General features: G+C 43.6%; 2 protein-coding genes and 1 pseudogene across 2 annotated transcripts; 1 reads left to right on the top strand and 2 right to left on the bottom strand.

Moving 5' to 3' along the window:
- Positions 1-343: 343 nt before the first annotated feature.
- LOC135512111 (outer dense fiber protein 2-like) lies at positions 344-16,952 on the bottom strand (annotated as a pseudogene).
- A 376-nt stretch (positions 16,953-17,328) lies between these two features.
- On the top strand, positions 17,329-24,145 carry LOC135512103 (E3 ubiquitin-protein ligase TRIM11-like). The gene is made up of 6 exons (XM_064933772.1): positions 17,329-18,019; positions 18,179-18,274; positions 20,707-20,940; positions 21,214-21,233; positions 21,479-21,606; positions 21,799-24,145. The coding sequence occupies exons 1-6, from the start codon at positions 17,747-17,749 to the stop codon at positions 22,380-22,382; spliced, it is 1,335 nt and encodes a 444-aa protein (XP_064789844.1). The 5' UTR covers positions 17,329-17,746; the 3' UTR covers positions 22,383-24,145.
- A 348-nt stretch (positions 24,146-24,493) lies between these two features.
- Positions 24,494-26,030, bottom strand: LOC135506912 (leucine rich adaptor protein 1-like). The gene is made up of 3 exons (XM_064926345.1): positions 25,824-26,030; positions 25,180-25,510; positions 24,494-25,110 (listed from the first exon to the last, which is right to left on the bottom strand). The coding sequence occupies exons 1-3, from the start codon at positions 26,028-26,030 to the stop codon at positions 24,989-24,991; spliced, it is 660 nt and encodes a 219-aa protein (XP_064782417.1). The 3' UTR covers positions 24,494-24,988.
- Between the last annotated feature and the right edge of the window lie 120 nt (positions 26,031-26,150).

The following is a 26,150-nucleotide window of genomic DNA, read 5'->3' as shown; positions in this document are numbered from 1 at the left end:
TTACATAATAGCAGCTCACCACCAGACAAATGCAGGCAGGAATTGACTCAACCAATAGCCCATAATCATACCATAATCAATGGTGGTCCAGTACACTGGGTATTCTGAACGCTGTAACAGAGGTTTGAAATGTCCAAATTACAGCCTTTTCAGTCTTTGGCTGTAATTAGAGGCAAAGAAAACAGAATGAAGTCATCATCACATTGTCACACTCTTTGGTCCAACTCATGGCAGCCAGCTAATATACCCTCACATAGAATGTATGGTTGTATGGTTATCTTATGGTCAGTGAAGGGGAAACACAGTACAACAGTCATTTGTGTTTATTAGGTCCAATGGAAACAACATTGTCCATCTCTGGCTGTCACAGGGAGTAACAACTGTTCCTGGATGTCATCAGATTTGTCAAGTCAAGCTTATGTAACAAAGCATTGTGAGAGATGCCAAGGTTCCTGTTGGTAGGACAGGCTATGGAGTGTACCTTAGTTCGACTGGAGGCCTGTATACCCAAACAACCTCTAAAACTCAATATCCCAGTTCACATAAACACATCAACAGCGAAACACAAAGAGGCCAAGAGGGGAAGTAAGGAAGTATCAGTGGACATGTGGTTCACGTTGCTGCTCGTTTGTTGTGTTCCAACTTGAAATATACTTACTCCTGTCACTATATTTGACCTTATGTTACCTGATTAATAAATGTATATGGTATGTCAATGAATGGAGAAGATTAACCTTTTATATGGAAAGTTACTGTGGAGAAAAGGGGAACAGCAAGTATGTGCAAAGTATGTTGAGTAAGTTGAACAGAAGGTCCCTTGTAAACATCACGGAGAAGTGACCTGATGAAGGGGAACCGCTACCAGACCGCTTAACATCTAGGCAGTTTGGAAAACAGATGGACAGTTCTGAGAAGTCACACACATCTCATCTTGACATACAGTATATATGCCTGTTTGATCACTGTACAAGTGTGTTTGCAGCTGAAGCATCCAGTGGGTTGAATAAACTTGGTTTGAGTTTTTTCTAGTTGTCCTTCTGAGTTCATCCTGTTTGTTCACAACCTATCAGTTGAATTGTTTGTTTTTATCTTTTACATAACTGAGACTGTGTTAGCTCTGCGTTGGATATCTGGAGATCCTGTGATGAAACCAGGCCTGACAGCTCAAGCAACTGTACCTTGTTTTCAGATGTTGGCATTCAATCAGATTGTTTCCCTCCAAATGTTATGCAAAGTGTTGACTGACTACCCCTGAACAACACCCTGGAGAGAGTGAGATCCCAAACAGGTCATGAAACTGGCTCTCCGAGGTTTGCATATCCTGCACAGCACCGCTGAGTGATTTACAGGCTTAAGACTTACCTTCCTTAAATAAAGGGATAGTTCGAGATTTTGTCAATTAAGCAATTTTTTTCTACTTACCAAGAGTCAGATGAATTCAAGGATACCATTTTTGTCTCCGCATGCAGTTTGAAGGAAGTTAAAGGTTGTTTGTGATGCGATTGCTAACTAGCGGAAGTCTATGGCAAAATCTCGACCTATCCCTTTAAGACTTAAGAAAAACAATTTGGATCAGTACCCTGAGTAAAAACTCTGTCTGTGTACAATATCCATCATCAACTTTCTTGAAATTCTATTTATAATGGAAAAAAGTAGTTACTGATCGATATATAAAACAAACATGGACTTCTTCCTCGAACATGAATCAACGTGCAAACTCATTCGTTTTCCAAAACACGTACATTATTAAAAACATTCGTAAGTAAGGTTCATACATTGTAAGTAAGGCTCATATGACTTCAACAACAACACAAGTTACACATAGCACACCACAAACACACATATCTGAGTAATTATCATTTTAAAAAGTAGGATGATCCAAAGCTAGACGTTGCCGGTGGTAGTCCTTCATCAAACATTGTGGAGTAAGAGTTCTTGAGGAAGTCTACGTCGTTCTGAATGCTCTGCTTGTGGCTCTCTGATTGGTTCAGGCTGAGCTGCAGATCCTGACGCACCTCAAACTTCTTCTCAGCCTACACAAAGGATTCAATCCATTGAATGGAAAAATGTATGTATTTTTATTCTTTAAAATAAAAAATGGTCTGATTGGCTATGGCATCAAAAAGTACTGTACTGTATTATCATTAGCTTTAAGGGATATGAGAAACATCCTATGGTATGTAGTAGGTGATCGTGTCTGATACTCACCAACTGATTGCTTTGTTTAATCTGTTTCAGCTCATTCTCTCTCCTGCTCTTCTCACCCTCCAGTTCCAGGATTTTAGTCTGAAAGGAAGTTTCTCTGGAAACAGCTCTGTCTTTCACTTTGGACACCTTGGCATTAAAGAAATAGAGATGATGAGATGTATCAAAAAGTCAACCTCAACCTCTTGATACAAACTCAACTCCTAAAAAACACTATCTTCAAATGGTTTCCGTGCCTTTCCTTCTGGGAACCAGTTAAAAGTTTGGACACACCTACTCATTCAAGGGTTTTTCTTTGTTTTTATAGAATAATAGTGAAGACATCAAAACTATGAAATAACACATATGGAATCATGTAGTAACCCCCCAAAAAATATTGTATATTTAAGATTCTTCAAAGTAGCCACCATTTGCCTTGACGACACTGTTGGCATTCTCTCAACCAGCTTCATGAGCTAGTCACCTGGAATGCATTTCAATTAACAGGTGTGCTTTGTTCATTTGTGGAATTTCTTTCCTTCTTAATGCGTTTGAGCCAATCAGTTGGGTTGTGACAAGGTAGGGTTGGTATACAAAAGATAGCCCTATTTGGCAAAAGACCAAGTCCACATAATGGCAAGAAAAGCTCAAATAAGCAAAAAGAAATGACAGTCCATCATTACTTTAAGACATGAAGGTCAGTCAATCCGGAACATTTCAAGAACTATGAAAGTTTATTCAAGTGCAGTCGCAAAAACCATCAAATGCTATGATTAAATTGGCACTCATGAGGACAGCCACAGAAAAGGAAGACCCAGAGTTACCTCTGCTGCAGAGGATAAGTTCATTAGTTACCAGCCTCAAAAATTGCAGCCCAAATAAATGCTTCACAGAGTTCAAGTAACAGACACATCTCAAAATCAACTGTTCAGAGGAGACTGTGTGGATCAGGCCTTCATGGTCGAATTGCTGCAAAGAAACCACTATGTCATGACGTTGGCCTGGGGGGGATTGTTTATGACAGACATAAATACCTCTTCCCCCCTTTTTTCCCCTCTCTACCCTACTGAGGTTACATTTGCAAAACCCTTGGTTAACATAGAGATTCTGGGAAAATCAGTAGGTGGGGGAAAAGTAACTATATTCTGGTAATCCGAACAATTGAACATATGCGGTGGTACTTAATGAATATGATGTCAGTTCGGTTGTCATCTGAGACATTCTCATCAATGATAAGATTACATAAACTCTACAGTGGAAAGTCTACACATCAGAGTTATCGGATTCACATGGAATTGTTCAATTTAAATGTTTGAATATGAAATTATTTGTGATGGGATGAAATGTGATTTTAGCTTCTAAAATGTGAGATTTGGGTCTTCATAAGATACGGCTCTGCTCAATCAGTGGCCCTCCCCTGTGAAGGGACATGGGCTATAAAACTTTTCAAACACCCCCTCCGCTCCATTCCTATATAAGCCCTTGACAACAATATAACTTCCTGTTCCGATGATGTGAGGACGACGGTCCTATGTCAGAATGGTTCAGATAATAACTACAGAACAAAGCCAACATCAGTGTCAGCTTTGGTTGCAAATGGTATGAACTTTGAACTCTTATTCACTACAGAAGTGATACCTCCTAGCCGTTGAGTTAGCAACAGCAGATGCAAACGAGGGTTAGGAAGGAACAGACAAAGTATTCCATCTACCACACAACGACGTTACAACAACGTATCCAATTGACCACCAGAGACATTCTTCAAGGGACAAAGGACTCAGTTGGGCGACACGGCCTTCCATCTACCACCAACCTACCGAAGCGCAGCTCAGAGTAAATATTTATTGCATTTTCCTTTTCCAAATGGGCGGTAATTTAGAATGCATAAGATACTGTATTTACGATAGCACAGCTTTTATCCTTTGTTTCTCAGTCTTCCCACTCCTTCACTCAAACCCAGCCCCTTTTCCTTTGTGTAACAAGCTGTCATATCTGTTCCACGCGCTAGGGACGTTTTCCTTTATGACGTCATTTGTAATCAAGTTATTATTTAATTATGTGTATGTGTAATTCTGTGTGATTAGTTAGGTATTTAGTAAATAAATAATTAAACCCAATTTTGTATTGCTGATTCAAATTGTTAGCCAGGGTTCGTGCAGATAACCAATCATTTATGTCACGTTCTGACCATCGTTCGTGTGTGTTTTCCTTGTTTTAGTGTTGGTCAGGACGTGAGCTGGGTGGGCATTCTATGTAGTGTGTCTGGTTTGTCCATTTCTATGTTTGGCCTGATATGGTTCTCAATCAGAGGCAGGTGTTAGTCATTGTCTCTGATTGGGAACCATATTTAGGTAGCCTGGGTTTCACTGTGTGTTTGTGGGTGATTGTTCCTGTCTCTGTGTTTTGCACCAGATAGGGCTGTTTTTGGTTTTCCACGTTTGTTGTTTTGTAGTGTTCATGCTTATCTGTTTTAATTAAACATGAATCAATATAACCACGCCGCGTTTTGGTCCTCCTCTACTTCACCACAGGAAAACCCTTACAGAATCACCCACCAACCAAGGACCAAGCGACGTGGTAAACGGAGGCAGCAGGAGAAGCGACAGGTGCAGCAGGAGCAACAGCAGCAGCAGAAGCAGCAGCAGGAGAAGCAACAGAAGCAGCAGCAGGAGAAGCAGCAGCAGCAGCAGTGGGAGAGTCTGCACTATTTGGAGGAATGGACTTGGGAGGAGATCCTTGACGGGAAAGTACCCTGGGCAGAGCCAGGGGAATATTGCCGCCCCAAAGCCGAGCTGGAGGCAGCGAAAGCAGAGAGGCAGCATTATGAGGAGCTAGCACGGCAGAGCGGCTGGAAGCCCGAGAGGTACCCCCAAAAATTTCTTGGGGGGGAGGCACAGGGAGGGTGTGGCAGAGGCAGGAGCCAGACCTGAGCCAACTCCCCTGTTAACCGTAAGGAGCCATGGATGTATTCGGAGCTATCGGCGAAGCTGAGGGCTGAGTCTGAGAGGGTCGAGGAGTTATTGGACAGAATGGAGGAGAGTGAACGGATGGGAGATGAGGAGACACTCGAAGAGGTGTTAATAGAATTGGGGGAGTGTGAAGAGAGAGAGGAGTTGCTTTGGTGTAGTATGCAAGGCATTTGCCCTCAGGTGTGTGTCCCCAGCCCGGTACCACCAGTGCTGGCACCCCGCACCAGGCTGTCTCTCCGTTCCATCTTCAAGGAATACCTAGGATAGGATAAGTAATCCTTCTCACCCCCCCCCTTAAATGATTTAGATGCACTATTGTAAGTGGCTGTTCCACTGGATGTCAGAAGGTGAATTCACCAATTTGTAAGTCGCTCTGGATAAGAGCGTCTGCTAAATGACTTAAATGTAAATGTAATCAACACAGGTGCTTCCGCCTGTCCGGCGCTACCAGAGTTTCCGCTCCTCAGTCCAGAGGCGCCAGAGCTTCTCTGTTCAGCACTGCCTGAGCTACCCGTCTGCCCAGTGCCGCCTGAGCTACCCGTCTGCCCAGCGCCGCCAGCGCCGTCAGTCTGCCCAGTGCCACCAGTCTGCCCAGCGCCGCCAGTCTGCCCAGCGCCGTCAGTGCCGCCAGTCTGCCCAGCGCCGCCAGTCTGCCCAGCACCGCCAGTCTGCCCAGCGCCGTCAGTGCCGCCAGTCTGCCCAGCGCCGCCAGTCTGCCCAGGGCCGTCAGCGCCGCCAGTCTGCCCAGCGCCGCCAGTCTGCCCAGGGCCGTCAGCGCCGCCAGTCTGCCCAGCACCGCCAGTCGGCCCAGCGCCGCCAGTCTGCCCAGCGCCGCCAGTCTGCCCAGCGCCGGCAGTGCTGCCAGTCTGCCCAGCGCCGCCAGTCTGCCCAGCGCCGTCAGTCTGCCCAGCACCGTCAGTGCCGCCAGTCTGCCCAGCGCCGCCAGTCTGCCCAGCGCCGCCAGTCTGCCCAGCGCCGTCAGTGCCGCCCAGCGCCGTCAGTGCCGCCAGTCTGCCCAGCTCCGCCGGTCTGCCCAGCGCCGCCAGTCTGCCCAGCGCCGCCAGTCTGCCCAGCGCCGTCAGTCTGCCCAGCGCCGTCAGTGCCGCCAGTCTGCCCAGCGCCGCCAGTCTGCCCAGCGCCGCCAGTCTGCCCAGCGCCGCCAGTGCCGCCCAGCGCCGTCAGTGCCGCCAGTATGCCCAGCGCTGCTAGTCTGCATGGAGCAGCCAGAGCTGTCAGTCTGCAAGAAGCCGCCAGAGCTGTCAATCTGCATGGAGCAGCCAGAGCCGCCAGTCAGCATGGAGCAGCCAGAGCCGCCAGTCAGCATGAAGCAGCCAGAGCTGCCAGTCAGCGTGGAGCAGTCAGAGCTGTCAGTCTGCCAGGATCCGCCAGTCAGCCAGACTCTTCCAGATCTGCCAGTCAGCCAGACTCTTCCAGATCTGCCAGTCAGCCAGACTCTTCCAGATCTGCCAGTCAGCCAGACTCTTCCAGATCTGCCAGTCAGCCAGACTCTTCCAGATCTGCCAGTCAGCCAGACTCTTCCAGATCTGCCATTCAGCCAGGATCCGCCAGAACTGCCAGTCAGCCAGGATCCGCCATTCAGCCAGGATCCGCCATTCAGCCAGGATCTGCCAGAACTGCCAGTCAGCCAGGATCCGCCATTCAGCCAGGATCTGCCAGTCAGCCAGGATCCGCCAGTCAGCCAGGATCTTCCAGATCCGCCAGTCAGCCAGGATCCGCCATTCAGCCAGGATCCGCCAGAACTGCCAGTCAGCCAGGATCCGCCATTCAGCCAGGATCTGCCAGAACTGCCAGTCAGCCAGGATCCGCCAGTCAGCCAGGATCTTCCAGATCCGCCAGTCTGCCAGTCACCAGGATCCGCCATTCCGCCAGGATCTGCCGGAACCGCCAGTCAGCCAGGATCTGCCGGAACCGCCAGCCAGCCAGGATCTGCCGGAACCGCCAGCCAGCCAGGATCTGCCAGAACCACCAGCCAGCCAGAATCTGCTTGATTCATCGACCTGCCTGAGCTTCCTCTCAGTCCTGAGCTTCCACTCAGTCCTGAGCTTCTTCTCAGTCCTGCGCTTCCTCTGTCCAGACCTGCCCCTATGTCCCGAGCTGCCCCTATGTCCCGAGCTGCCCCTCTGTCCCGAGCTGCCCCTCTGTCCCGAGCTGCCCCTCTGTCCCGAGCTGCACATCTGTCCCGAGCTGCACATCTGTCCCGTGTTATTTAGTAGGGTTGCCGTGGCTAGGAGGTCACAGAAGCGGACAAGGTGGGGAGGTCTACGGTGAAGTGGGGGCCACGTCCAGCACCAGAGCCGCCACCGCGGACAGATGCCCACCCAGACCCTCCCCTATAGGTTTAGGTTGTGCGTTCGGAGTCCGCACCTTGAGGGGGGGGTACTGTCACGTTCTGACCATCGTTCGTGTGTGTTTTCCTTGTTTTAGTGTTGGTCAGGACGTGAGCTGGGTGGGCATTCTATGTTGTGTGTCTGGTTTGTCCATTTCTATGTTAGGCCTGATATGGTTCTCAATCAGAGGCAGGTGTTAGTCATTGTCTCTGATTGGGAACCATATTTAGGTAGCCTGGGTTTCACTGTGTGTTTGTGGGTGATTGTTCCTGTGTCTGTGTTTTGCACCAGATAGGGCTGTTTTTGGTTTTCCACGTTTGTTGTTTTGTAGTGTTCATGTTTATCTGTTTTAATTAAACATGAATCAATATAACCATGCCGCGTTTTGGTCCTCCTCTACTTCACCACAGGAAAACCCTTACAATTTACAACTTTCAGATGAGACTGAATTAAGATGACGATTGATATTGACTGCTATTGATATTACTAGGTCTTTAAGAGTTTATTCGGAAGATAACAGCTCTATAAATATTATTTTGTGGTGCCCGACTCTCTAGTTAATTACATTTACATGATTAGCTCAATCAGGTGATATTAATTACGGAGAAATTATTTTATAGAATAGCATAGCCAAAGACACGACAACTACTAAAGGACACCAATAAGAAGAAGAGACTTGCTTGGGCCAAGAAACACGAGCAATGGACATTAGATATGAGTCCAAATTTGACGTTTCTGGTTCCAACCGCCATGTCTTTGTGAGACGCAGAGCAGGAGAAGAGATGATCTCCCCATGTGTGGTTCCTACCATGAAGCATGGAGGAGGTGGTGTGATATTGCTTTGCTGGTGACACGGTCTGTGATTTATTTAGAATTCAAGGCACACTTAACCAGCATGGCTACCATCCCATCTGGTTTGCGCTTAGTGGGACAATCATTTGTTTTCAACAGGACAATGACCCAACACACCTCCAGGGCTATTTGACCAAGAAGGATTGTGATGGAGTGCTGCATCAGATGACCTGGCCCCAAAATCACCTGACCTCAACCCAATTGAGATGGTTGGGATGATTTGGACCAAAGAGTGAAGGAAAAGCAGCCAACAAGTGCTTAGCATATGTGGGAACTAGGTGTGTCCAAACTATTGACTGGTACTATATACATATATATTTATTCTGAGCATTTACATTTGCTACTATACACATGATAGGTTTGAGTAAAACCATATGCTGAGCATATGAGCATGAAATACTGTCCACACTCTATATAATCCAGCAGCTGCTAACATACAGTACCTGTTGCCTGACGTCGGCCAGAGCGACCTCCAGTTCTCTGTTGAGAGCATGGCAGTCTGCTGAGCGCTGTTCTAGGTGCCTGCTGCTATAGTGTAAAGCGTCCTCCTGACCTGCCAGCCTACGGACCAGCCCCTGGTTCTCCCCTTGCAGCTCTTCCATCTGCCTTGAGGAATACACAACGATACTTGAAGGGCACCTATTTAGCTACATAAGGACTTCGTAACACATTCATAACCTACACATAAAACAGTCATCAGCATTGTATACACATTTCAGAATTCACCCTGGTCAGGCTTGAAACTTTTTTTTAAATGAAAAACAATACAATATATCTTCAATGTCACTAATGTACTTTGATATGAGAAATATAGAAGAATCTCATTTGAAAATACCACTCGTAATAAAATGGGAGCATGTATGAATTATGTCTAATGAGAGAAAGATAAACTTACATTTAAAGAGCATCCACTTTCTGCTGTAGCTGTGAGTTAGCCTCGTGGATAGACTCGTTCATGTCCAATGACGATCTCATCTTCTCCCCTTGGCTCTCCACCTGGATGGAGAATAATCATATTTTCAGAATTGAGGTTGGTCAAAAAATGTACTCTTTGACTGAATATCTTACATGCTGCATGCATTTTCAATTAGTATTGAACATGGGGACATGAATCGGGCTTCAAGCACATACAGTACAACAACACAAAGAGTTGTACAGATGCACTTAATTTGACACTGCTTCTCACAGCAGGAAAATAATCCTGCAGCAACAGGAAATGTGAATTATTATGGGGATTATAATGAATGGACATCCTGCTGCTCAGGAATATTCTCTGCGACAACAGAGTGAACAAATTAAGATAGTAGATCTGTACCATGCAATGACTGGAATTACATTGGTTTATCAACACAGCACCCTCAACACTGCACAAAGGTAACATGAGCAACATTCAAAGGCAAGGATTGATTGAACAGTGCTGAAACATGAGTAGAAACACATCTTAAATCAGTTTAAGGTGACCATCAAGGCTCTATATACAACTAACAGGGGCACACAGGGTTGCGACCTTACTTTCTTCCCACTGCAATCCGAGCACATTCAGTCACAAACCTTAACACCAAGTCAAAGCAGGACCGGGTTGGTATACACCATTATAACCATTGTGATTTCACACTATAAAAGGAAACCACATATAGGGTTTGACTGCCATCTGGTGGTTGGCAGTGGTAAACGGCCACATTCTACATACTGTACTGTACTCCAACAGCACTTACTAGCCCATCTACAGGTTACCATAGTCTTACTGCTAAAATGCACACCTTGACCTGCAGTTGTCTAATGGCCTCTGCCTTGTCTGCACATGTCTTCTTGGAGCACTTCAGGTTGTCCTGGCACTCCGCAAGACTCTGCTCTGTGGCACTCAGTAACCCTGGGTACTCTTCCTGCTCCCTTACACACCCCTCCAGTTCCAGTCTCACCTGGGGTCCATGGGGGAGGGGCGTGCCGGCCAGCAGGGCAGGGGTGCAGAGAAATGTTAATTACTGATTGGCCACACCTCTCTAAGTAGCTCTCACTGACTGGACCACAACTGACAATACACGCATAGGAAGCTGGACACTCCCATTCACCACTGATGTGTATTTCCACAGAGATAATATTTTAAAGGCTTTCAGCAAACAAGTATCAAAAACACAGGATGTCACATTCATTTTGATTTCATTGAATCAAATATGGTTTGTGTCAAACTATTTAAACCAATTTTATTTTATTCTTACACATGTTGAATAGGCTATCTTTTTGCTTCAATTTCGAAAGATGAAAACCAATTTAAGACAAAGCTCTTTACATTGAATGTAGCCAACAGAAGACTATACCTTCTCCACTTCTGCCTCTCTTCCTTCTCTAATGTTCTCTGTTTCCCTCAGAACACTCTCCAACTTTATTCTCAGATCATCCACCTCCATTTGAAGCTCTGCTACCTGAGAGGTGTGCAATAACAGGTCAATAAAAACCGACAACTTCTACCTTATCTATGAATCTCTCAATGCATTTTTATAGGATTAGTAAGTATTGAAACTTGGATAAGGGGGGGGGGATCCCTGCCTGACTCTGATCCTGTTCTGCTTGGTCTTTCCTCTCCTGTAAGATAGTGGTCTCCTCTTTCAGTGCTGCTTCAGAATGGACCAGCTGCAGTTGCAGCCCAGCGATGGACGCCTGGAACATACATAAACCAATATAATCTCGAACACAACGGGAACAAATCACGTAATAATAATATACAGTACCAGTTCAAAGTTAAGACACACCTACTCATTCAATGGTTTTTCTTTATTTTTTACTATTTTCTAAATTGGAGAATAATAGCGAAGACATAAAAGCTATGAAATAACACATATGGAATCATGTAGTAACAAAAAAAGTGTTCAAAACTTCTTAGGGATCAAATCCCTTTAGCGGGATCGATTTGACAACATCCGGTGAAATGTTAGAGAACCAAATTCAAATGAATTTACTATAAATATTTAACTTTCATGAAATCACAAGAGTAATTCATAAAAATAAAGCTTAACTTCTTGTTAATCCAGCCACCATCTCAGATTTCAAAAAGGCTTTGCGGCGAAAGCAATATAATTCATGCCTTACCTTTGAAGATCTTCTTCTGTTGGCATTCCAATATGTCCCAGAAACATCACAAATGGTCCTCTTGCTCGATAAAGTCCTTTAAATCCCCAAAATGTCCATTTATTTGGCACGTTTGATTCAGAAAAACACTGGTTCCAACTCGCCCAACATGATTATAAATTATCTAATACGTTACCTGTAAACTTGGTCCAAACATTTCAAACAACTTTCCTAATCCATCCTTAGGTATCCTAAAATGTAAATAATCAATACAATTTAAGACGGAATATACTGTGTTCAATAGCAGATAAAATCAATGTGGAGCGAGCTACAGGTCGCGTGCCCCAAACAAAAGAGTCCACTTGGCTTGACACTCATTCTGAATAGCCGTACTTCTTCATTTCTCAAAGGAAAAACATCAACCAATTTCTCAAGACTGTTGACATCTAGTGGAAGCCATAGGATACTCACAGACATTATTTTAACAGTTTTAGAAACTTTAGAGTGTTTTCTATCCAAATCCACCAATTATATGCATATCCTAGCTTCTGGACCTGAGTAGCAGGCAGTTTACTTTTCATCCGGACGTGAAAATACTGCTCCCTATCCCAAAACGTTTTTAAACAAATCAAATTCTTCAAAGTAGTCACCCTTTGGGGCGGCAGGTAGCCTAGTGGTTAGAGCGTTGGGCCAGTAACTGAAATGTGGCTGGATCAAATCCCAGAGCTGACAAGGTACAAATCTGTTGTTCCACCCCTGAACAAGGCAGTTAACCCACTGTTCCCCCGTAGGTCATCATTGTAAATAAGAATTTGTTTTTAACCTTGTTAAATAAAGGTTGTATTTAACAACATTTTTTTTAAATTGCCTTGATGACAGCTTTGCACACTCTTGGCATTCTCTCAACCAGCTTAATGAGGAATGCGTTTCCAACCGTCTTGAAGGAGTTCCCACATATGCTGAGCACTTGTTGGCTGCTTTTCCTTTCCTGCAGTCCAACTCATCTCAAACCATTTCAACTGGGTTGAGGTCGGGTGATTGTAGAGGCCAAGTTATCTGATACAGCACTCCATCAATCTCCTTGGTCAAATAGCCCTTACACAGCCTAGAAGTATGTTATGGGTCATCCTGTTGAAAATTATAGTCCCAAGCGCAAACCAAAATGGGAAGGCATATCGCTGCAGAATGCTGTGGTATCCATGCTGGATAAGTTTGCCTTGAATTCTAAATAAATCACAGACAGTGTCACCAGTAAAGCACCTCCACACTATCACACCTCCTCCTCCGTGCTTCATGGTGGGAACCACAAATGCGGAGATAATCTGTTCACCTATTCCGCGTCTCACAAAGACTAGGCGGTTGGAACCAAAAATCTCAAATTTGGACTCATCAAACCAAAGGACAGATTTCCACCGGTCTAATGTATATTGCTCCTGTTTTCCTTGCCCGAGCAAATCTCTTCTTCTTATTGGTGTCCTTTAGTAGTGGTTTCCTTGCAGAAATTTGACCACGAAGGCCGGATTCACGCAGTCTCCTCTGAACAGTCGATGTTGAGATGTGTCTGTTACTTGAACTCTGTGAAGCATTTATTCGGGCAGCAATCTGAGGTGTAGTTATTTCTAATGAACTTATCCTCTGCAGCAGAGGTAACTCTGGGTCTTCCTTTCCTGTGGCTGTCCTCATGAGAGCCAGTTTCATTGACTGACCTTCATGTCTTCAAGTAATGATGGACTGTTGTTTATCTTTGCTTATTTGAGCTTTTCTTGCTATAATATAGGCTTGGTCTTTTACCAAATAGGGATTTCTTCTGTATACCATCCCTACCTTGTCACACTGGTTGGCTCAAACGCATTAAGAAGGAAAGAAATTACAGAAATAAACTTTTAAAAAGGCACACCTGTTAATTGAAATGCATTCCAGGTGACTACCTCGTTGAGAGAATGCCAAGCGTGTGCAAAGCTGTCATCAAGGCAAAGGGTGGCAACTTTGAAGTATCTCAAATATAAACATTTATTTGTTTAACACTTTTTTGGTTAATACATGATTCCATATATGTTATTTCATCGTTTGGATGCCTTCACTATTATTCTGCAATGCAGAAAATAGTAAAAATGATCTGGAATGAGGTGTGTCCAGACTTTTGACTGGTACTGTATATATATAATTATATCATCCTGAATTATGGTGGGAATAATGACATGCTAGAATATACAGAGAAGGTATTCGAATTAGAAAGCAGTAGAGCTACAGTAAGTTTGTTATCTTAGATAGTTAGTTTACTTTAGATTATATAGGGCCTACTCTATGGCTCAAGGTAACATTTTGGTCAAACTAAATTAAAAAAATCAATAATTGTTGGGTGGTACACACACAACTTCAAGGTATATATTGCCGTTTTATTTTCCTACCTTGAGGGTTGCGTTCTCAAGGCCAATGTTGTTGTTTTCAGCGTTGAGTTTTTCCACTTTTAACAATAAGACCTCATTTGCAGCAGCAAATTCATCCCTCTCTTTCTGCAGCGTACACAGTAATGTCTGCTATTTGGCTGTAATGAAACAACAATAAAAATCTAAATAAAATACAATTGTATTGGTCATGTACACATATTTTGCAGATGTTATCGCAGGGGTAGTGAAATGCTGATGTTTCTAGTTCCAACAGTGCAGTAATACCTAACAATGTTTTATTTATTTAACTTGGAAAGTCAGTTAAGAAGCTTTATCTTGGCCAGGTTGCAGTTGTAAATGAGAAATTGTTCTCAACTAGCCTACCTGATTGAATAAAGGTGAAATAAAAATAAATAAAAAAATAACAAATTATTATTTTCAATGACGGCCTTCTTCAGGGGCAGAATGACAGATTTTTACCTCGTCAGATCGGGGAATCGATCTTGCAACCTTTCGGTTACAAGTCCAATGCTCTAACCCACTAGGCTACCTGCTGCCCCACAATACACACAAATCCCCCAAATAAAAATAAAGGAATTAAGAAATAAGCAATTGCCGCTTGCCAAATACTTTCTTTGAGGAGAAGATCTGCAAAGCTAAAACAATTCAAGAACATTATTTATTGCCTCAAGGACCTGGATTGACAATATGCCAGACTTTGTGTCCATGACCAAAAATGAATACTAAGGCTTGAAATGACATACCCTTTTAGCAGTCCTATCTGTGCATCAAGCTGTATTCTCTCATCAGTCTTCTGCTCCTGTTGTCTCCTCCATGTGTCCCTCTCTGAATGAACCTCAGCCAGCTGAACATCCTACATGTCATAGAACATAACATAACGCACCTTACTGGCAGTGGCAATGAACACACCAAGAACAGGATACCCAAGTCGTGTAAAGTAGGGGACACCGTAGCTAAAGTAAAAACTGTGTTCTTATTGGTTCCCAACATTACCCATGCATACTTTTTCCCTCAGCTTCGTGTAGCATTTATCCACAGCAGCTTCCAACCTCTGGGCCCTCTGTTTCTGGGCGCGGGTGGCCTTCTTCAGGACTTCTTTCTCCTGCGCTGCCTTCTCCGAAACACCAGAGATCTCCCCCTCAGACCATCTATCTGCAGCTTCTGTGCCGTCAACTGCGTCTCCAAACCCTGGAAAAAAGTGAGGGAACACGCACAGTGTTTAAGCTATAAACATATCTACACACTAATTCCTCGCCTTTAAAAAAAAAAAGATTTCACTTACAGACGACGTCCATCTTGGATGGGTCGTAAATTAATATTGTCCACCATTCTTTGTGAAACAGAAAAGCATTTATTTTTTGGAAGCTTCATATACACTGGAAATGGTGTATTTTGCTCTATCTTATTCTTTTTTTTTTAAACCTTTATTTAACCAGGCAAGTCAGTTAAGAACACATTCTTATTTTCAATGACGGCCTGGGAACAGTGGGTTAACTGCCTGTTCAGGGGCAGAATGACAGATTTGTACCTTGTCAGCTTGGGGATTTGAACTCGCAACCTTCCAGTTACTAGTCCAACAGCTCTAACCACTAGGCTAGAACTCTCTTGGTAGATAGTTTGGTCTACAGCTTATCATGAGGTAACTTAAAATTTAAACTTAAATCCGTTTTACCTAATTTCCACCAGCATGTCACGTGTGCAATTAGAGGAAAAATAACTCTAGATCATCTTTACTCCACACAGAGACGCATACAAAGCTCTCCACCGCCCTCCATTTGGCAAATCTGACCATAATTCTATCTTCCTGATTCCTGCTTACAAGCAAAAACTAAAGCAGGAAGCACCAGTGTCTCGGTCAATAAAAAAAGTGTTCAGATGACGCGGATGCTACGCTACAGGACTGTTTTGCGAGCACAGACTGAAATATGTTCCGGGATTCATCCAATGGCATTGAGGAGCATACCACCTCCGTCATCGGCTTCATCAATAAGTATATCAACGATGCCGTCCCAACAGTGACCATATGTACATATCCCAACAAGAACCCATGTATTACATGCAACATCCGCATCGAGCTAAAGGCTAGAACTACTGCTTTCAAGGAGCGGGACACGAATCCGGACGCTTAAAAGAAATCCCGCTAGGCCCTCAGATGAACCATCAAACGAGCAAAGCGTCAATTTACGATTACGCATGTGACAAATACAGTTTGATTTGAAGTTCAGATAAGGCAGCGGTAGGCGAAGATAATGGCTGAGAACTGTAGGGAGAAGGCAGAATGCCGCCTAGAGATTTTGAGAGCTAACTATCCCCAAAACTGTGGCCCATAGATCTCACTAGTTGCTCTCCATCTCAGGGGTTTTAGTGTAGACGCTGCTGCGTATCCTGCTCCCTCTCCCAGGCTCTGAGGAGCCTTCTACATCCTCGTCTAAAGAGTCCTGGAAGGGTTCCTCAGGAGACATGGCTCTCATTTCTGCAGGGGATGAAAGAGGACTATAGGTGTTAGTCTTACAGTTTTCCCATAATCACATTTCCATTTTCTAATAAAAGACACTAGACAACTGTAATGACAAGGAAATTATGAAAATGATGGATGCACTGACACAATATGATATGAGAAGATATACACAGACAATACCAGACATGTGTACAATGTGTTGCAAGTATAGCTAGAATTGTAGCTAACTTGCAGGTGTCATACATGGACATTGTCCAAGGCAACATTTACCTGTTCTACTTCTCAATCAATTACTATCTCCTCTACAAACGACCCTGTACTGTCACTGATTATTAGGCTACAACCATTGCTTGTTCTTTCCACCATTAGCTATTAGCTGAGATGATCCATGTTGACCTTCAGAGCCAAGGAACAGTAGTTAGCTAGCTACACAAGCTTTGGTATCTGGATACAGTATGCTAGATGAGTAAGCTAGCAAAGGCCAGTTAGTTAGAATTACTAAGATGAAACGCAAAATCAAACCGAGTTTGCATTAGGTAAGAAACATCTATGACCAAGACGTATCTAGCAAAATTGGCAAGGTGAGATTTCAAATTAAATGTATTTTTACCTTCATTCACTTTCGTGCCTCTTGTCTTGTGCTACTGTACTGTGAGATGCTTGACGTTCGTTGCATCCATTGGTTGATTTGAGTCCCGCCTTTTTACTCGCGATAAGTGATTGGCTGAGGCATTGGGCGTAAAGACGTAACGTAAACAAACCCAACGAGAGCGTGGTTATTAGCTAAATTAACCAAACAATGGTTGTTCGGGGTTTAACCCATCCACTTGCAATTTCTATATGAAATAAGTATTATGTCATAAACAAAAATATTTTGAGAAAACCGAAGTGAAAAAAATAAACAGCAAAGTAATTCAACTGGAACAACAAAGTAATGAACATGTGTAAATTAAACTGCACCGGATTCAAAAGCTGTACAGTAAAGTCACGTGACATTCAAATTTGGAACGGACCGTTTTGATTGGACGAAGGATTTATAAGTTTCTCTTCTCAATTTTCGATTTCATCACAATCAACTTACCTAGTTATTGAAGAGAGCACACTCATTTTGGTTATATTCTGAACCGTACATTTGTTTGGCATGGAGGTCATATCTCTTGACGAGGAGCTTATTTGCGCCGTCTGCCGTGACATATTTGTCGAGCCTGTGACTTTGCCCTGCGGTCATAATTATTGCGAAGGCTGTGTGAAGCAGTTGAAAAGATCTGCGGTGAAAGTCAAAAACATCAATGCCGGGGTGGATTCGAGAGACTGTGTATATGTTACACCTGTCCTCTTTGCCTTGCACCGTTCGATTCAACGTTAAACTTGAAAAATAACGTGGTACTTAACAACATAATTGAAAAGTACCACAGTAAACGTGCAAGCGGTGTCGACTGCACTGTTTGCAAAGGTGATCAGAGGATGTTCGCAGAAAAGAGTTGTGTCACCTGCGAAGAGTCATATTGCACCGTCCACATCATACCACACTTGGAGAACGCTGTACTGCGCCAACACGTTCTGGTGAGCCCGATGGGCGACACTGGCAGACTCTGCAAAGAGCACGGGAAGGAACAGGAACTTTACTGCGAGACAGACCAGACCCCCCTGTGTGCCTACTGCATGCTACCTGCCGAGACCAAGCACAGGGATGGGCACAATGTCGTGAAACTGGCAGATGCGCTGGATTCTTTAAGGGTGAGGTGGTGTCTCATTTTCATTTTGGCCACTTGTGCATGCATGGAAGATACTTTGAGTTTGCGCTATTTTCAGAAAATCTATTAGAATGCGTCTTGTTAATTGGTAAATCACTAATTGTACAATTAATCAATGGTATGTCTTTATTTGTTTTGATAGGGGAACTGTCACGTCAAACTTCAAGGTATTAAAGAGAGGCTGACTGAAGTAAAGAATGGCCTGTCAAAAATTGATGAAGCTGCTTTGCGTTCCAAGGTAACACCGAGCATCATGTTGACTATGTCAGCAAGAAAATGAACCCAAACCCCACATGAAATGTCGAGGCTCCTCTCACCACTTCTGTTAAACTAGTCTGAATAGTGAGTGCATGTAGTGGCAGACTTACATGCTGACCAGACCGGACACGTCGCGTGCGCAAGCGTTGCAAAATAAATTTAGAAATCCATGTTAAATTTTTGCACCCACACTCCTCGCCTGCGTTGCCAATGGCTAAAATAGAACTCTTTCTATTTCTGAAGCAGATCGGCTGCAAGTCCTGCCTCTCCCATCTCCTCATTGGTTTATAGAAGCAGGTACCCACACCATCTCCTCATTGGTTATATCCACGTAGGTGATTGAAATACGTTTTTTTTTTTACCGGATGTCGTGGTAAAACTGTAGATGCCAATCACCATATAAGTTCAAAGATGAAAAAGCCTGGAAGGAGGAGAGATGACTAGAAATGATTCGGTTGGCCGTTTTATGTGTGGATTAATTGTCGGAGTAGAAGACCTTGTGCATTTCAGGTAAAATAACAACTCAATGTCTATATCCCAGGACAAATTAGCTAGCAAGAGCAAGCTAGCTAAATTGCCATAATTGTTTGCTTTTTGACCTGTCCTCAAATTAATTTAGTTGGTTCTGATTTTTCAACCTGCGTGTCTTGATCGTGTCTGGTGTGTGGACAAAATCAACGCGTGCGGTCTGGTCAGCATGTTACTGTGCATTATTTTCAATTGTGGTTTTGACAACTTTTTTTCTACACGCATCTCCTTTGCATACAATTTAACTATGCTCTTCCCTGATGCATTTCACTCATGTTGTGGTTAAATATTTGTTTTTCTCCTTTCCCATCTTCAAGTTATTTGCCATATTTTCCTTTTTAGCCTCATGAACATAACTTGGCTGCAGTTTGTATCTGTGCTAGAATTGTTGAAGTCTATAAAATATATCAGTATTGTCAATATTGCACAGGAAAATAACAGATATAGGTATTGGCCCAGAAGTTATGAATCCCTAGCTTGAAAGTATAAAACAGACAATATGTACACTGAACAAAAATATAAATGCAAAAAATGTAAGTTTTCTGAGTTACAGTTCATATGAGAATCTCAATTGACCTGTTTTAGGCCCTAATCTATGGATTTCACGTGAAGGAATAGATATGCATCTGGTCACAGATACCTTAAATAAAAGGTCATGCCGTAGATCAGAAAACCAGTCCGTATCAGGTGTGACACCATTTACCTCGTGCAGCGCGACATCTCTTGTGCGTAGAGTTGACCAGGCTGTTGATTGTGGCATGTTGTCCCACTCATTTTCCATGGGTTACATGACAGGGAGTATGTCGGCCATGGAAGAACATGGACACTTTCAGCATCCAGGAATTCTGTACAGATCCTTTCGACATGGAGCTGTGCATTATCATGCTGAAACATGAAATGATGGCGGCAAATGACTGGCACGACAATGGGCCTCAGGATCTCATCACGCAATCTCTGCATTCAAATTGCCATCGATAAAATGCAATTGTGTTCATTGGCCATAGCTTATGCTTGCCCATAATAACCCTACCACCATGGGGCACTTTGTTCACAACGCTGACATCAGCACAACGCCATACATGCTGTCTGCCATCTGCCTGGTACAGTTGAAATCGAGATTCATATGTGAAGAGCACACTTCTCCAGCATGCCAGTGGCCATCGAAGGTGAGCGTCTACCCACTGAATTTGGGTACGACGCCGAACTGCAGTTAGGTCAAGACCCTGGTGAGTACAACAAGCATGCAGATGCGCTTCCCTGAGACGGTTTCTGACAGTTTGTGCAGAAATGCTTCAGTTCAGTTTCATCAACTGTCCGGGTGGCTGGCCTCGGATGATCCCGCCGGTTAAGAAGCTGGATGTGGGTGGCTGGTGTGGTTACACCTGGTTGAGGCCATTTGTATGTACTGACGTTCTCTAAAACATGTTGGATGTGGTTGTTGGTAGAGAAACAAACATTAAATTCTCTGCCAACTGATCTGGTGGACATTCCTGCAGTCAGCAAGACAATTGCATGCTCCCTCAACTTGAAACATCTGTGGCATTGTGTTATGACAGACCTGCACATTTGATTGTCCTCGGTGCACCTGTAACGTTGAATCAGCTTCATATTCCACACCTGTAAGTTGTATGGATTACCTTGGCAAAGGAGAAATACTTACTAACAGGGATGTAAACCATTTGTTTACCATCTTTGAGAAATAAGCTTTTTGTGTATATGGAACGTTTCTGGGATCTTTTATTTCCTCATGAAACATGGGAGCGGCAAATTTTTTTTAATACTGCCTTTTTTTCTTGCAGTGTTTGTCTGGCCCCAGCGTGAATGCAGTGTTTGTCTGGTTTAATCAGGCTACACTTCTGACGGTCACCCATTATTTATTAACAGGCCAGTCTGCAGAGGCAGCAAAGTGAGTGCACAGCCTTCCTGCACAGAATCAAGCTGTTCCTGGAGTTTGAGGAGCAGGCGTGGCAGAAGAGGTTCTCTGTGGACATGGTGCAGGAGAGCAGGAACGGGAAGCAGTGGACAGAGGGGCTGAGGAGGCTGCAGGACAGGCTGACACAGGCACAGGACACCCTGCTGAAGACTCAGACCATCAGTGACCCCCTGGTGCTGCTCCAGGTAGAGCAAAAGCATGATTTGGGCATAATGCATGTTTTTTTTTTTTAAGAAAGACTGAATGCTGATTTGAAACAATGGTGAGCACAGCATTGTCTGGTTTGTCCAGGCTAGGAGTGTACTGGGACGTAAGTCTAAATGAGAGTTGAAATTCGGCACCACAAAAACAGTAGGCAGCGCACCCAGTGCCACTTAGGCTAATTATCAATTCATTAAGAGTATGGCTACTTTTCATAAGGATTTATTTTAACTGTTCAATTTCATTTCATTAAACAGCTCTTGAAGAATGAGGAGTGGTAAGTTGAAATTATTTTTATGACTGAATTATAGCTGAAGACACCACCCACAAACAAATCCCTCAAAGTAGAATAAATAAATGTCATTCCTTTTTTTAATTTTTAAATGACCAGCACCACAGTATTTAATTGACAAATTTCTTTTCAAGTATGTAAATATTTGGTGCAACACTGTACATATGCTACACATTATGTTAATCTCGCTAAATTCTGAACTTTAGTGATCTTAAATTTCCCTGTTGCAGGGCAGACCTGCTTCAAAGGGACATTTGCTCCCGTCAGATGCAAAAGCTTAGTAATTGGAGTGGAACCAAGCTTGTGGCTTCATCTAGGATCACCCCCCTATTCCAGACTCTCCAGAAAACATTTCAAGGTACTCAGTCTCCATGAAGCGCAGTTAACACAAGTTAAAAAATATATAATTATTAGACTGATTAGTTCAATATTCGGCTATCTAAGCGTTCACACAACTATAGTACATTAGAAGCCTATTGTGTTTTTGGCCAGCTAATTGTTCCTGTCAGCCATTTTAAAGTAATGTTTTGGCTCGTATCTCTCTCTGTAGGAGATGTCATTTTCTTTTCTGAATTAAGTGCCCACCCTAAACTGAAGTTGGACCCTGACTCTGGCTCTGTGTGGGTGACTGAGGAGGACCAGCGACATGAGGAACCATGTTACCCTGATCGGCCTTACTGTGTGCTGGGAGTCATTATCTCCTCCAAGGGTGTGCACAATTGGGAGGTGGAAGTAGAGGGGCTCTCCTCTTGGGCCGTCGGTGTAGCTTTCCTTGGCCCATCCCAGATAGCGGTGACCTGCAAGCTCGGCACTGATGACCAGTCATGGAGTCTGAGTTACAGCAAGAGCAAGCAGCAGTTCTCTGCCCAGCATGACTGGCTGGCATTTGCATTCCATGCACCGGACTCCAACCCACCCAGACGGATCGGGGTCTTTCTGGATGTGGACAGTGGAATCCTGAGCTTCTATGATGCAGTGAGGATGGCGTGTCTCTACACTTTCTACTGTACCCTGGATCAGGATTCAGCCAGCCAAACTTACCTCAGACCAGCCTTCTGCCCTCGGCTGAAGGAGGATGACCAGCCACTGTCGACTAAGCCAATGAGGGTGCTGCGCCCAGTCTCAAACTTTTAGGCACTACAACCAACACGGTATCCTTCACACTAATACTTGCACTAGCAGCTAGCTAGCATACTTTTATTTTTGTTCCAAATGCTTAGTTTGACACACTGACCATTGAATTGTTTGAAATTCAAGAAAATATGGAGAACCTGTTTTTGTTAATCCACTCAAACTGTTACACAGCTTAAAGACCCTACAGTTTGGCAAAATCCCAAAATCTAGTAAATTGTCTGAGCCTTTGGATGTCTTGTAAGTGAACTAATTAGATAAATATATGCAGTGTGCATAGTAGAGGTTGACCGATTTTTAATCGAAATGGCTGATTTAATTAGGGCCAATTTGTCAAGTTTTCATAACAATCGGTATTTTTGGATGCAGATTTTTTAATTTATTTTAATTTTGCCGATTTTAATGTTAATTTTTTTACAACTTTATGAAACGAGGCAAGTCAGTTAAGAACACATTCTTATTTTCAATGACGGCCTAGGAACGGTGGGTTAACTGCCTTGTTCAGGGGCAGAACGACAGATTTTTACCTTGTCAGCTCAGGGATTCGATCTTGCGACCTTACAGTTAACTAGTCCAACGCTCTAACCACCTGCCTCACGGGAGCCTGCCTGTTAAACAAATGCAGTGAGAAGCCAAGGTAAGTTGCTAGCCAGCATTAAACTTAATCAATCATAATCACTAGTTATAACTACACATGGTTGATGATATTACTAGTTTATCTAGCGTGTCCTCCGTTGCATATAATAGATGCAGTGCGCATTTGCGAAAAAGGACTGTCGTTGCTCCGTGTACCTAACCATAAACACCAATGCCTTTCTTAAAATCAATACACAAATCTATATTTTTAAACCTGCATATTAACTAAAAGAAATCCAGGTTAGCAGGCAATATTAACCAGGTGAAATTGTCACTCCTCTTGTGTTCATTGCACACAGAGTCAGGGTATGTGCAACAGTTTAGGCCGCCTGGCTCATTGCGAACTAATTTGCAAGAATTTTACGTAATTATGACATAACATTGACGTTTGTGCAATGTAACAGGAATATTTAGACTGATGGATGCCACCTGTTAGATAAAATACGGAATGGTTCCGTATTTCACTGAATGAATGTCTTGTTTTCGAGATGATAGTTTCCGGATTCGACCATATTAATGACCTAAGGCTCGCATTTCTGTGTTATGTTATATTTAAGTCTGATTTGATAGAGCAGTGTGACTGAGCGATGGTAGGCAGCAGCAGGCTCATAAGCATTCATTCAAACAGCACTTTTGTGCGTTTTGCCAGCAGCTCGCTGTTTATGACTTCAAGCCTATCAACTCCCGAGATCGGGCTGGTGTAATGATGTGATGTGAAATGGCTAGCTAGTTAGCGGGGTGCGCGCTAATTGCGTTTCAAACGTCACTCGCTCTGAGACATGGAGTAGTTGTTCCCCTTTAACGCTGCTAAATTGATTTTATTGATGTGTTATATTAAGTTAAAATAAGTGTTAATTCAGTATTGTTATTGGCAGATTTTTATTTATTTATAATAAATGACAATCAGTTTTTTTGGTCCTCCAATAATCCGGTATCGGTTGAGAAGTCATAATCGGTTGACCTCTAGTGCATAGCATTTGAGCATAAGCAATGTATTGTCTTTTTCTACATGTTTCCTGCCAGACTAGACTACCAAATCTACAAATGCTTATTGACAGGTGTTTAGTTTCTATTTCTTGTGGTCCTCTGTTGGATTGTTCTTCTTAACACTGCATTAAAATAACTTTGTCCTATTACGATTGTATTGTTGTGATAATTGTTTTTAAAATAATGTGTGAATCTGGGACTTAAGTCCTGGTTCTGGTCACAGTCCTATAAATGTTAAACAGCAGTAGGTTACTGTTATCTCTCGACATAGCTGGCATTCTCACACGTCATCAGCCCATCAAGCTGCTGGACAATGTCGGGCTCACCAACTTCCAACGGACAGGAACAGGGCACACAAAGGTCTGCGCTGTCTTGAAGTCACCCAATGATATGCATTCTTAGGCCTATTATATGAAAATGTGCAGCTGGAGACTGTATGGTTGGGCAAAAAATTGTCTTTTTATTTTATTCAACAGAATAATATTCTGAGTAACACATTTGCATCCAACAGATAAGGAAGGGTTCATTATAGTGTCACACTGGAGTTGTGATGGGCTTATAATGACCTTTTAGATGTCAAATGTCTGCGTCCATTTATGATATGTCGTAACGTCAATGCATTTTCTGCTGAGCCCTCTACATAAGCTTTCTCTAGCAAAACATGTGATAGTGAGAACATGATTGACATCGATCTGATTTACATCTAGTTGAAAGTGGCAACGGTGATTCATTGAAAAGCGAAAGGGCAACAACTGACAAACCAAAGTAGCTAAATCAAAATATGAGTACGCCTTGATTTTGCTCCTCGAGAGAACAATGCTACTAGCATTCATCCAGTCCACCATGGATACTTTAATGTCAATTTAAATGTCGCTCCTAGTCCAGGACGGCACTTCATGTCCAACTGGCACCATTGCATCTAATTTTGGTAGGCGAGGAGGGAAGGTTTCATGTCATAAAGCATCTTTTGAATTGCACTTCTAACATCAGAGAAACGTCACATCGTCTTGAGACTCCACCCAGCACCACTGATTGTCATACCCCAATAGAACCTCACAACTGGGAATGGTCTGTTCCTCCACCCCCACGATTTCACCGTCCGAGGCCCCTTGTCTCTCCTCTGGGAGACCACAGTGCGGTGTCCCAGTTTCTCCTGTTCTCTCAGGAGGGCTAACGCCCTCTAGTGTCAACCCTGTGTCATTACAAGAAACTGCATTGGTGAGCATATGGAAGTAGCTGTCCCCAGAGATGCTATCTGGTACTTTCAACTCTTCTGGTTCTTCATTGGCATCATTTAGAGGACTCTGCCAGCTAGTTAGGGCCAGACTCAGGCCCTCTCTGCAAGGGGACAAGCCAGACCCAGGCCCATCAGCCAGGCTACACTGGCTGCTTGTCAGGCTGCTGGCCAGGGTGCCACGCTCCTCAAGCAGCCAGCGCACAGCCTCCATGGCCTCATGCACCGTCACGAGCTGGTGCAGGATCCGCACGTCTGTAGCACGCAGACAGCCCTGTGGAAGGAGGGAATGCGAGATGACAGTAGTGAGCAGAGGAATTTAGACTTAAAATGTTTTGAATGGAATGAGAGCCTCAGTTTGGTGGGGGGGGGGTGTGACAGAACTGTCATTAATAAAGGTGAAGTGGTTGTCACTAATGCCAGCCAAACATGGTCTGGTGGGAGAGTTCTTTTCAGCATTTGTATAGCTTTGAAAAATAAACTCAATCATAGAACAACTGAACATAATAAATTAATGCACACACACAGTTTGTATAATCAAATTATACAGAACTATTCAAAATGGCATTCTGCAAAGGAATCCTTACCATCTCCAGTTTCAAGTTTCTGATCTTGTCGGTCAGATTGTCGCTGGTGCGGTTGTCTCTCCCCTCCGGACGATTAGAACTCCACTCAGCACCGAGCGAAGCATCCCCCTGCATCCACCTCAACAGGCTCTCCGGAGTTTTCATCACAATTTTATTTTCCAGCTCTTTCAAATCTGGAAATGAGTCGTACACACTCCCTTCTTCCATAATAAAATATTATGAAATCCTACTTGAATATAGAATTGTTAGATGACTTTAGGGCTCGCTTACGCGCAACGATCCAAGCAAACAGTGTATTGGAAATCAGCCCCGACAAGTTACCTGTGA

This window comes from Oncorhynchus masou, chromosome 3 (assembly GCF_036934945.1).
Source record: "Oncorhynchus masou masou isolate Uvic2021 chromosome 3, UVic_Omas_1.1, whole genome shotgun sequence".
NCBI classification, from domain to species: domain Eukaryota; kingdom Metazoa; phylum Chordata; class Actinopteri; order Salmoniformes; family Salmonidae; genus Oncorhynchus; species Oncorhynchus masou.
This window is presented reverse-complemented; position numbering and strand designations above follow the sequence as displayed.

Coding starts and splice junctions, on each gene's coding strand:
- LOC135506912 (XM_064926345.1), bottom strand. CDS start 26,030: ATGGAAGAAGGGAGTGTGTACGACTCATTTCCAGATTTGAAAGAGCTG. Junction 25,511..25,823: donor GAAACTTGAAACTGGAGATG/GTAAGGATTCCT, acceptor CTCCTTCCACAG/GGCTGTCTGCGTGCTACAGA. Junction 25,111..25,179: donor CACAGGGTTGACACTAGAGG/GCGTTAGCCCTC, acceptor AGGAGAGACAAG/GGGCCTCGGACGGTGAAATC.
- LOC135512103 (XM_064933772.1), top strand. CDS start 17,747: ATGTTCGCAGAAAAGAGTTGTGTCACCTGCGAAGAGTCATATTGCACC. Junction 18,020..18,178: donor ATGCGCTGGATTCTTTAAGG/GTGAGGTGGTGT, acceptor TTGTTTTGATAG/GGGAACTGTCACGTCAAACT. Junction 21,234..21,478: donor CTCTTGAAGAATGAGGAGTG/GTAAGTTGAAAT, acceptor TCCCTGTTGCAG/GGCAGACCTGCTTCAAAGGG.